Source organism: Gavialis gangeticus, unplaced genomic scaffold (assembly GCF_001723915.1).
Source record: "Gavialis gangeticus isolate Ggan-Ray unplaced genomic scaffold, GavGan_comp1, whole genome shotgun sequence".
Lineage (NCBI taxonomy): Eukaryota > Metazoa > Chordata > Crocodylia > Gavialidae > Gavialis > Gavialis gangeticus.
The window spans coordinates 159,574,472-159,587,061 of NW_017729024.1; the positions used below are offsets into that span (position 1 = coordinate 159,574,472).

The following is a 12,590-nucleotide window of genomic DNA, read 5'->3' on the forward strand; positions in this document are numbered from 1 at the left end:
GTGGGGTGGGGCAGACTGGAGCTGCAGGCTGGTGCTGGGGTGGTACCAGGCTCTTCCAGGCAGGGGCTGGGTTGAGCTGGGATGTGCTTGGGGGGGCAGTGGTGGAGCTGGGAGAGTGCGTTGGGAGGCTATGTTGAATTCTGAAGTGACTGCAGTCCCCCCCATAGCCCCGCATCCATAGGCCCCACGGAGAGTGAGGGAGTGGGACACTGGCAGAGGCAAGTGCTGCACAGCTAGATGGAGCATGGTATGCAACCATGAGCAGCTCATCTGGGGAGTGCGGGGGGGGGGTGGCTCCTACTGCTGCATGCACCCCGGGAGGGCGTGGGGGGTGCGTGCCCCTGGATCTGCACACAGGGCAGGCTAGGGTCGGGGCAGTGCCAGGCTTTTCCTGGCAGGGCAGGCTGGGCTGGACTGGGTTGTACTCAGGACAGGCAGTGGCAGTGCTGGGAGGAGGGCTATGGGAGAGGCTGCAGCCACTCCAGAATTCACTATAGTCCCCCCGACTCCCATCCCAGCACCACTACTGCTCACCCCAAGTGTAGCACAGCCAACCCCTGCACTGGGAAGACCCTGGCGCAGCCCTGGTCCCAGCCTGCAGTGTCAGCCTGTCCTGCCCCAATACAGATCTGGGGGTACATGGCCCCCATGCCTTCCCAGGGATACACATAATGGCAGTGCTGAGATGGGGGGGACAAATGGGGGAACTCACATGTGGCAGTCACCACCCCCTCCACCACCCACCACCACTGCCACCCCACCTTGGCTGCACACTGCACCGCTTTACCATGGCCACTTGCACGTGCTGCTCCACGGGTTGCTGACAGGCCACATGCCCAGCTAATCTCATGCTCTCGGGGGCAGGCACAGAACACACTTCCTCCCCTGCCATTCAGACCCTTGTGGCTCTGTGGGAAGGGGGTGGCTGCAGCACCTCCTTGCCTTTGGCTATTGGCTGAGGGTGGCAGCTCAGCACCCAATCAGGACAGCGAACTGGGGTGGGAGTGGGGAGGCAATGTTATGGGCAGTGTGGGGCTGTTGGTGCCTGGCATGCCCCTCCTCCTCCCCCAGCTAAGAGGCAAAGTGTGGGAATGCACCAGGGGGACGCTGCCACCGCACCCTGGGGTGCACCCCATCCCCTGCCCACCCACACTCCCACCCACCTGTACCCCCTACAACCTTTCTAAGTACCCTAGTTGACAACCCCTGATCTATCCACACAGTAGGAAATGTGAGGCTACATGCGCTGCTCTACTGCTACTTTCTGTGAAAAGCTGTGGACATGGGCCATTTATAAATGTTACATTTTTCTAGGCTAAACTTGGACTACAGCCATTTTAGTATATACATGGATGTTTGTAATCCAAATTAAAATTGGCTCCAGTCCAAATGAACTAAACCTCATTGAATGAGGGCAGTTTGAATTAGGCATTTTAAACTGTATTAATTAACATGTATATAGGGTGTTGTTTATAGGAAAAACAGTCCTTAGGAACTCTGCAGCTAAATATTGCAAATATCAAACTCAAATGGTTTTTTTGCAATACAACAGAGGTTATCATGCATAAAGTAACACCTTTACAAACGTCATATGTGCCAGCAACACTTCACCATGACTAAGTATCAGGTCAATTGCACCCATTACAGCTCTGGAACAGCACTTTAGATAACTGTCAGTAGGTTTGGAACAACGTAGTAATGCTTAAATAGGTTGATTATTACTTGCTAATTATTTCCAACTGCAAGTGCTAAGTGTATAAGCCAACACAGAGAATGTGCAAATTGGGTCTGTTAAGAGGCTGATGGTCAATGATAATTTATTAACCCTTAATTCAAATTGAAATTTGATTCAAACTGTGTGATTGTAAATCAGTTAACATGGTTTAGAAAATGGTGAGGAGGTCTGCAAAGGACCTGTAACATGGTAATGGTTCACTATGGGATTGCTAACCCTCTAGGATACATGTACCCCACAGGGTGATTGTGAAATTTAACTGAGTATTTACAAAGAGCTTGACATGCTGCAATGAAAGATGCTAAATATTTGTAGTATTTAGTTCACTGTTTATTTTGAATTGGTACTAAAGCTAAGGACAGAAATTATACCTAAACTGGTATAAGAAATAGGACAGTGGTTTAAATTTGTAAAACAACAGAAGTTCAGTGCACCTAAACCACTTTCAAAATGGCTGAAACCAGTTTAAAATAAACCTGGATGGATGTAGTATCAGACTTAACTAATTTAGGTTAAATTGATTTATTGAACTTCTGTCCCAGATCCCCTCCAGATTCAAACTAATCTAGCATCCCAGGATGCTTTGTGTCTGCCCTGCAACCTTCCCCAGCCAAGCAAGGAGGCATGCTCTAATGCCCCCTGGCTTCTGGCCTGGGCCACTGCAGCCATGTGGCTGCATTTCTGGAATCCAAAGTGAATGTCTGTTTACTTGCTTATGGGTTCAATCCATGGAGCTTAGACTAACCTATGAACATTGAATCAATTCAGTCTTGGACTTTTTGACTGTCCATACTTAGCCTGAGTCACCAAGAGAAGGACTTAGTATGCCAACCTTTGTACATGTAGGAGACATCCTCTGCCATGGAAAACTGGTAGCAAAATACAAAAAACCCTAAATGAAAAAAGAACAGCTATGAGAGACTAGTAACTGCAGTACTTTGCATTTTTGTTGTCCTTTCCATATGGAGATTCAAGCTGATGAGCTGGGCTGCCAAAAGTGCCACTTTTCATTGCCTTAGTTACCAGAACAGAAAAATGACGGTCTAATAGCCAGCTGTGTCTGAGTTCTAGATGGCCAAGTTGCATTCATCAACCTTTCCAACACTGCTCTTCAGTATGCATACTACACAAGTCAAATACTTGCATGTCTTTTACTATCCACATATGAGTCAAGGGCCTGGCCCAAGTGGAATAACTCTACAAGATTCCCTTCAGGTGCAACAAGCCCACCCACTTACTCTAGTTGTCCTCCAGGTCAAAGCTGTTGTCTCCAGCATAAGAGGAGGAGGCCCCACCTGCCAAGTTAGGCCCTGCATAATTGTCTCCTCCTAGGGATCTGAAGAAATAAAATAAAAAGAAAGTGAGACAGAACAAGTGAGCTGCCATCCCTCCTCCTCCTGGAGCATGGGACAACTTGCAGCCTGACTCATTGACCAGCAAATTCCTTAAAGCAATAGCTCATAGTCCTGCTCACCTTCGCAGAACTGGGTTTTAGGGTAAAGCCATAGAAGCAGCTCTTCAACCCTCCTGTGCATGGGCAAACTTTATACTGTACACCCCTTGCAGGCCCCTTTTTAGGAAAGCATCTAAGTATGTACTTTAGTCCATTCCTATTGATAACATAAGCAGGTGCCCATATCTTCAGTGGTAGTTAAGCACATATGTGAATGTCAAACTGCATAGGCATAGTTTTCTGAATCAGGGCCCCCTTGTGTGCAGCTAAGTATGCACTTAAGTATTTGGCAGGATTAGGGCCATGCAGTACATCTTAGCAGAGCAGAAAGCTCTGACAAGTGAATATTCTGCTGCCAAAGTAGGTAAGCCAGGGTTAACTATTCATTAGCAGGTGTTTTTGAGAGTGTATTCTGCAATCAGTGCCAGTCATACTAAGCCTTTATCTTCATTATGAATATGCACTAAATGAGAATTCTTGTTCCAGATGCCCGGTACAGCAAGACATGACCGAGAGATGGCAATCCAAGCCAAAAAAGACCTGGCCAAAGCCACAAACCCAATTGAGAAGCTTCGGCTGCAGTGTCTATCAAGGGGGTCTGCAGGCATCAAAGGACTTGGCAGGTAAGTCTAGGCAGCCAAATAAATCATTAGTCTGAGTAGTGCTGGGTTACAGACAGCTACAGCAATCGGGGGGACCTACAAAATCTCAGCAGTAGAGTGAAGTCCTGGCCACCTTGAAGTCAATGGCAGACCTCCCACGCACTTCAGCGGGGCCAGGGCCTCCCTTGTCTATTTCAAACCCTCTTTAATTTGGGAGTGGGGGTTGAACCTGGAAAGTTCAACTGCAGTTCCAGTGCTACAGTGCTGTCTTTTTTTATTGTATTTTTTTCTTCAATGATTTTTTTTTTAAAGTACAAAACCAAGTGACCCCAGGAAAACCATGCAACAAGCAGGGCAGATAAACGAATGCAACAATCAGCCTACCAACATCAAAACAAAGGTGTAGTAAAACAAGGGCAAAACCTTAGACTTTGGTAGAGTGACACTGATTTCCAACAGCTGAGGACATGACCCACATCTTCTGTTTTGTTATTTAACATTTTAACACAGGGAAAGAGTTGACTGGAGAGTAGAGTTTCAGCCCCCCAGTTTACGGCTATAGGTTATATACTTACTAGTTTATGAGTTTATAGTGTGAGGTTGTAAAGTCATTGTATTATTCCCTTTTATGAATTGGAAAGTGAGGCACAGTGAAATTCAGGACACAAAAACACCTGGGCATCTAAGTCAGGTTTGACTTTCATATTAGATATGTAAGGATATGTCTGTAGTACCCCTCCATATCAAGTTTTTATTAGTTTTGTTTTTGTGAGGTCCAGAGGTCATTTTCAGAGGAGACGGATTGGAAAATAGGCCTTATCAAGCTGCGTAGATGAGCCAATACACATTGTTCATCCCTTCCTCAATAGCTGCAGCCCTGCTCCTTCCTGAAAATAAATTAGGAGGAGAAAATGCTATTGCAGTGAAGGCTCCTTCTACCTTCTTCCTCATTTCATTTACATTTTCTTCAAATCACACATTTTTCCACAGAGTCTTTCGGATTATGGATGATGACAACAGCAGAACCCTCGATTTCAAAGAATTCATGAAAGGATTAAATGATTATGCTGTCATGATGGACAAGGAAGAAGCACAAGAGCTTTTCAGGATGTTTGATAGAGATGGCAGTGGAACAATAGACTTTGATGAATTTCTCATAACATTAAGAGTAAGTTCATGATCACGGCGCTTTGTTATTACAGAGATGCAAAAAAAAGAAAAGAAAAGAAAAAAGATCTGAACCTAGTAAGGTAGTTTGTCAGTACAGACCTGTCATTTCCTTCAGTAACAGTGGTATCTACAGCAATGTTAAGGAGACAACTTCCATTTGAAAAATTCCACTTTTATCTAAGTTACATGAGCTTTAAGATGGCTTTGCTACTTAGGCTACTTACTTGGGGCTCAGAAAATCGGGGTTTTCTCCCAGCTCCAGCTTCTGTGGTCAAGTTATCTAATATTTTGGGGCTGCAGGCCTGCATCTCTAACATGCTGATAAGTCTTCCTTTGTCTTTCTTCTCTGATTATATTGTGTGTTCATCCATGTAGGGCTGTCTCTCATTATGGACCTCTGATCTATGGACTGCTACAATGTAAAAGTAATTAAAACAAAGATAATATTTTGTGCCTTTTTCAAGTGATATTTAAAATCATTAGAACAAAAGGATATTATAGGAATCATTTCACTTCTGTTTGCAATTTGTTTACTTTGCACTTGATAGAAGTATGAGTACCCTCCATTAAATTGCTTTGGTGAGGCTGAATTGCACTTTCTCTCTCATTCATTTGTCCAATAAGACCACTCTCACACTTGGCTGTGGTTGGAATACCCTATCTCCCAGGAAGAGCAGTAGTAAAGCTGCTTGAAGATAATATTGGACAGGTTAGCAGCAGATAAGGATTAATTTATTACTGTTTTCTTCCAGCCTCCAATGTCCAATGCCAGAAAAGAGGTCATCATGCAGGCATTTAGGAAGTTTGACAAAACAGGTGATGGTGTTGTAACCATTGAAGACTTACGAGGGGTCTATAATGCACGGCATCATCCCAAATACCAGAATGGAGAATGGACAGAAGACCAAGTTTTTAGGGCTTTTTTAGATAATTTTGATTCGCCCTATGACAAAGATGGGAAGGTAAGTGAAATAGCTTGTGTCACCCAAAAAGAGCTCCACTTGATTCCTATCTGACATTGTTACATGTGAAAACAGTCATAAGCAATTTTCAGCATTGTGCTCTTCCTTTTGTCCTAAGATCTTTAATGAAAATAGTCAACAAGACTGGTCCCCAAACTAATTCTTTAAGAACTCCACTGGTAATTTCCACGCTTTCGTTCTTTCCTGTTTTAGACCACAATGGGGATTTTGGTTACCACCTGTTCCAGTTACTGGCCTCAACAATGTTTTCTACTCGAGAAGCCTTTTCAACACTTTTCTAATGCTGATGGCTATAGAAAAGTCAGTTCCAGAACATAGTTCTTTTGTTTAGAAGTTCTTTGGCTAACCCACTAGACCACAGGTCCTGAGCAACAAACTTGACCTCTCTGTACTAGAATCTGATCTCAGCCACAATGTTGGTATAAAGCTCTGAAGCCTGACCTCAAGTTTAAAAACATCCTGTTATTTGAAACAGGGACAGGGTTCCTGAGTAAGTACAGAGGGCCTAGCCTGGTGTTTTTAACATCAGGTTTCAGATCAACAAGATTCGTGTAACTGTGTGACAAGGATTGCTGACTCCAGGCAAAATTCTTCTTCCTAAGTGCCTTAATGCTGAGTTTTGCCAAAAAAGCATCTTTGCCCCATGGTCTTGCTGAATTCTTGGAGATGGCCAGGCTTAGCAGTATGGGTTATTTGCTTATAATCAGTAGAACAGACTGTAAGGTCTGGTTTTCCCATTCAGCAAATATTTTAGCTGTTTGTCAGCTAAAATGTGTGGAACAATGGGAATTCCGGGGTCATATACCTTGATATATGAAGTGAGAGGGCAGGAATTTCTTTGGGTGATGTCTTTTATCGGACCAACTTTCAAATGCAAGACATTCTTTGCCCATTTAGATAATTCTTCAAAGAATGTCTTGCATTTGAAAGCTTGTCTAACTTTTTTTCAGCTACATAGTTGATCCAATAAAACATAACATCCTAAGAAATTCTTGCCTTCCACATATTTTCTGGACCATCACTGCTACAAAATTACTCTGACGCATTATATAGGATAGCTTTATTCAGAGTATTCTATAAACAATCCAAGTATTAAAGCTTCACAAAAAGTATGTACAATTCATATGACTGAGGGAATGGAAATATATTTCTTCATGCCATCAATGCCATGGCAGTACAAAGAGCAGGAAGTTTAGGCTAATTGTTTTTATAAAAGGATTCAGTCCTGCAGCGCATATCAAAATAAGAAACGCTCCCCTGGGTTTAGAAGCCTGTTTGTTTCTGCTCTGAAGAACGTTACTTCTTACTGGATAAATTGAAATAAAGCTGCAACCTCCTAATTGCATCAGGAGCCTCTTCCATGGTATTCACGACAGTGCAAAGAATGCCTTGTTTCAAGACCAGATGAATGTCACTGAACAAGTTACGTAGCAATGTTAATCTCCTTGAAGGATTGGTGTTTTACTCATTCTGGTTATTCTAACTTTACAGGTTTCTCAAGCAGGATGAGATTAATAGTATATCTCTTTACCTAGGTTTACCTATGATCTTGCCCCATGGTCTTGCTGAATAACTTCTGTACGCAGGTCAAATTTTGAATAGTGGAAAAGCCCCAGGAGGCTGTGGAGTGCCCTTTAACTAGGTTTACCTAGTTAAAGAAATCAGAGATCAAGATCTCTGATTTCAAGGACCTCTCTATACTAAGACTTTTTACCAATGGAGAGGTTAATTTCTGCAACATACACCTCCTTCGTTTTCCCTCCTGTATTAGCTTCCTTCTTAAATGGAAGTGACTTAAAATGTAGCTATGTACAGGAGTTGCTTTTTGCACCATTTAAAATGCTTCAGTGCCACGACAACAGAAGTGCACAGCTTTACAGCACTTTAAATATGGATATAGTGCTTTAAATTAACCCTTGTTAAATGAGGTATTACATTTGAAGCACTGTATTTTATAGCACTTTAGCAACCTACAGCCCTTAAATAACTTCTGTACGCAGGTCAAATTTCTGACCAGAGGAGAAGCCCCAGGAGACTGTGGAGTGCCCCTTGCCTCCTAGCCTGGAAAGTGCAGGGAGGCACATAGGCCCCCACCACCAAACACTACACTTCTGTCATATTTAAGAGCACTTCTGATACACCTACAATGTTTACAACATATGGTCTACATCCTTGTTCGCTTCCTGGTGTTTCTTTACATATAGCTCATGTGTATAATTTATGACACAAAGAATGAAGGTTTCTTTTTCTTTTTTAAATTTTCCTACTTTAGGTTACAACAGATGAATTCATGAACTACTATGCTGGAGTCAGTGCTTCAATAGACACAGATGTCTATTTTATCATCATGATGAAAAATGCTTGGAAATTCTGATTGCATGATTAAGGAAACGAGACTGTATTTCTTGCTTTTTAGCTCCACCTTGTTAAATACATACACAGTGATATGGCCACACTTCCTGCAATAGCAACTTTCAATCTATGTACTGATTTCAGTAAATAAGGAGCAGCAGTAATTGCTGTAGCACACTGTTTTTGGCAGAATCATCCTCAGCTGATTGGCAAAAGGCCATGCCAGTCATCACTCACTCTTGTTTTTTTCTTTTACTTTCCATATCTGTCTTTTCTTCTCTCAGGGAACCCCTTTCACCTACTGCTGTACTGACTACCAGTGGTTCCCAAACGTGTCCTTACATCTACTGAATAAGATGCAGCTGTGTTTCTCAGGAGGTGGAATAGAAGCGTAGTGAAGAATTGTGGGAATGCAAATACTTCACATTTTACACCCTGTAAACGTAAGGGCACTTGCTCGTGTAGCACAGATACTGTCCCAAGATTCCTTAGACGTGTCTGCCATCTTTTTTTCCCTTCTATTCCTTTGTGTCTTGACTTTCTCTCCGCTCTCTGGGAGGTTTGCCCTTCTCAAAGAAAACTGTCTTACAGATGTAGATGTTTTACGGTATTCTTTTGTAACTGTGCATTGAAATACTTACCACCGCTCTACCGGACCTACCCCAAAAAACTCTCCCATTTACTAAGATGCTACTGCTTGGAAATTTCTATGAACTACAGAACTTTGCAGTCTTACAATTTCTGGCTTTGCTGCTGAAAAGAAAAAAATAAATGAGAGAGAACCTAAAGAAATAGTTGGACTCTTTCTGCATTTCATTACCTCTGAGAATGGCTGGCTGCTCAGTTACCTGTGAGGAGAATGAGACGCTTGTTGAAAAAAGGAGCCTGTCTTGCCAGACAGGTCTTGTCTAATTCTCTTGGCTGTGGTCCCCCATCCCCATTGCTTCCCCCTCATTTGTTTCTTTTGTTTGGTTCCTCTTTGTCCTGAAATAAACTGTTGTCATTGGAGTTCACAGTTTGCACGGAGAAGCATGTATCCCTTTTTGGTCATGAAAGCACCACAAGCCAATATGTTCAGTCTTGTCATCTGTAGTGAAAAGATCAAGGTTTGATAAAACTGAGCTACGCTGAGAGCACGGCGGGTCAGATTTCCAGACCAACTTGCCACTGAAACCAGAATTTTAAGAGTTCAGCTCCTAGTTAGATAGAAACATAACTGGGTAGTCCTGTGCCCCCACTGGTGGCCATGTCTGGGGTCAGCAGCAGGAGTGACTGCTATTTTTGTGCCCCCTCCCTAAGTGCCCTGGTCACCGTACCCACTTGGTTACATTTAGAAACCAAAAGCAGGCTTACTTTTTGGCTTGGATCTATATGATGTAGCAGGTAGGTCCCTGGAATTCCTTACCACAAGCTATGTCCTCTCTGTGCTTTCCTTGATCAGCACCCTTGCTTAACGATTTACTGTGGAAGTTGGGATGAATGTACAGTATGTGGAACCGGTTCCATTAAGAAAACATGTTTCATCAAGAAAAAGAGGAGTCTATACATAATGTAATACTGTTGGGCCCCATCAAATACGTCTATGCACATAAGTATAAAGGTGGCTTATGTGAAAGATATATATGCCCTCAGCTACAGCCTTTTCAAAGGTTGGCAGTTATACGTAACCAATTTTTTTTTAAATTAATTTATCTATTAGTTCTGTAACAAGACTTACATTCTCTACTATGAATGTTTTAAATAAAAATATAACCTTAGTGGACTGTGAGAATTATAAAGTGAAAAGCATGTACCTTTCCCCAGGTCCACAAGTTTGTTGTGCTGACATTTAATCAAGTGAACTGAAATGTTTTAATAATCTTAACCAGCTTGTCTGTTTAATTCTAATTGTATAAAGGTGACGAACAGTCACTCAATTCCAAACACAATCCACCTTTTCAGAAGCAACTGTTTCTTCAAAACAGGTGAAAAGCACTGATAGTCCCAAACCTGTTGGTCCTGTCCCCAGCCAGTAAGGACCATGGGGCGCATCCAGATGAGCACAGTCATTTGGTTCCCTGGGGACGAGAAGCATCAGTGAACCTTGTGCCACTGCTTCTTGTCCTTGGGGCATGCTCGTGCCACATGCCCTCTGGCACACAGCAGGTGCCCCAGGTAGGGGAGGGGAGGCTGGGGCCAGCAACTGTGCTGTCCCCAGCAGCCTTGCCTGGGGTCCTGGGGGCAAGGGAAGCTGCAGCTGTGGTGCTCCTGCAGCTTGGAGGCTGCCCAGCAGCTGGAGTGTGGCTTTGGCAGGCCAGGCTCTGGTTTGGGGCAGCGCGTGCTGCAGCCATGTGCACTGCCCACATTTTTAAGCCACAAAATGGACATAAATACAACTCCCATGGCTGTTTCTCTGATAGGCAAATCTTTCTAAGCCCCTTCTAGAAATCATTTGTTATAATTAGCTAACCCCTAGCACTTAGTGCAGAACTGATTACTAATGGCCTGAATCAGATCCCTTGATGTCAATAGCAAATCTCCCATTTATTTCAGTGGCCAAACAAATGCTCTGGCCGTCACATTTTCAAAGCAAATCATGTAATCTCTGAGAAAGTATGTTGTACTCAGGACAAACAAATTTGGGAAAAGGTTGATCTGAAATATTTTTTTTACCTTTTAGCAAATATATAAAAGGTGCAAATAAATGGAGTTTTGTTTTCAGATGTGCCAAATCCTAGGACAAATATGATCATCAGCATGCTGGCTGGTAATCAGGAACAGTTCTACCTGACGGCCATGTACTGCCACCCCTGATTTCCAGGCAGAAGTTTTACTGACTTTAATAGAATTCAGTGCACAGACAGATCAAAGCCAGCTTGGGTCTAAGCACTGAATCAGGACTCAGGTGCTGTTATGACTAATACCGTGTGCTTGGAGCCAGCAGCAGACTCTAGCATTGCTCTGTCTTGTTCCACTAAAAATGCAGTGCTACAGAAAATGATAACAGTAGTTGGTCTGAACGAAGCAAAATCCATTAAACAGCCTCTGCTAAACTGGTGGGGTTTGTTTGCTTTGGTTTCAAGACAGTAAACACTGGTACTAAACAGATGCTGTAGATATGGCTGTAGATATCTACTAGAACTCAGTACTGCTTTTTGCACAGCACCAGAGATTGGAAGATATGTGACGACGCATGTCAGCTTATCTGGCACTGGAATCAATATTCTACAATCTTATTTAGCACTTTACACCGTGGCATCTTTTTTTATTTCCGATCATGAAAGACAAGGTAAACAGGATGGCATAAATTGACAGAGAGGTAGTGAGCTGTGTTTCAGATGGAGGCTTGTCACGTTTTTGGTCGACACGTGGAAGTCTCACCGATGCCAGCAGGGCTGGGCCTCTGGGCCCAGGGCAGTGTACAGTCCTCAGCTGGGACATAAGGTGCTGCGGAGAATCTCTGTAGACAAGACTTCTGTGCAAGGAGCCCAGGGGCTGATGTTCTGGCTGAATCTTCTATTAATGCACAGGGGAAGCAGATTGTTTCTCCTTCCCCCTACACCTCTGTGTGCAAACGTCACATCTTAAAGACAGCACAGTACATAAGAGGAGCAAAGCTAGGGAGCAGTTGCCTTACACAGAATACTCCCCCAGGAAAACTTGATTTACACACAAAAAACACAGAGAACAGTGGTGTTGGTTCAGGCAGTATTGACTTGAGTGCTACAGCTGTGCATCTGTGAGAGATGACAACAGTGAGTAACAGAGAAGTAGGGATAATGGCAGCAGAGCCCAACAGAGCCATTCTATTTGCTATGCAGGAGGGCCTGGATATCCGCTAGAAACAGACCCATCAGCCAACATGGAAGCCCCAACACCAAAATTCATCCATTGACCCTTGGCTCCTTACTGCCCGCCATGATGTAGCCCCAAATCCTTCAACAGTAGTGAAACTTGCAGCATCTCCCCTTTCATGTTCCTCTAAATACAAAAGACTAGAAGAAGCCTGATGGGCCATCCCTCAGCCCCAATATGTAATACACTTATTCCAGTCAAGATACCATGTTGTATCAGAATCTGACTTACAAACCAGATGTTCCCTAGTTTAGACTGAGTCATAGTCTTGAATATGATTATTCAAGCTAGCCTCTGACATCAAGCAGCCACAAAACTGGCAGGTCAAACCAGGAGGGGTTTCTCTTGCCTATGAAATTCCTTGGGCAGTGCAATTACCATCTTAATGTCTCTTCTATCAGCCCTTTTTGCATCCAGTTCAGGAGGTGTCTATGAGTGAAAAGGGCTTCCTAGTCGTCTGT

General features: G+C 43.4%; 1 protein-coding gene across 1 annotated transcript in view; it reads left to right on the plus strand.

Annotated features, from left to right (window-relative positions):
- Positions 1-9,308, plus strand: part of CAPSL (calcyphosine like) — a 33,436-nt gene extending 24,128 nt beyond the window's left edge. The window contains exons 2-5 of the mRNA XM_019517967.1: positions 3,675-3,811; positions 4,781-4,958; positions 5,713-5,922; positions 8,216-9,308. Of these exons, the coding sequence (XP_019373512.1) occupies positions 3,675-3,811; positions 4,781-4,958; positions 5,713-5,922; positions 8,216-8,317 (627 nt within the window). The 3' untranslated portion in view covers positions 8,318-9,308. The remainder of the gene's footprint in view (positions 1-3,674; positions 3,812-4,780; positions 4,959-5,712; positions 5,923-8,215) is intronic.
- Positions 9,309-12,590: the final 3,282 nt, after the last annotated feature.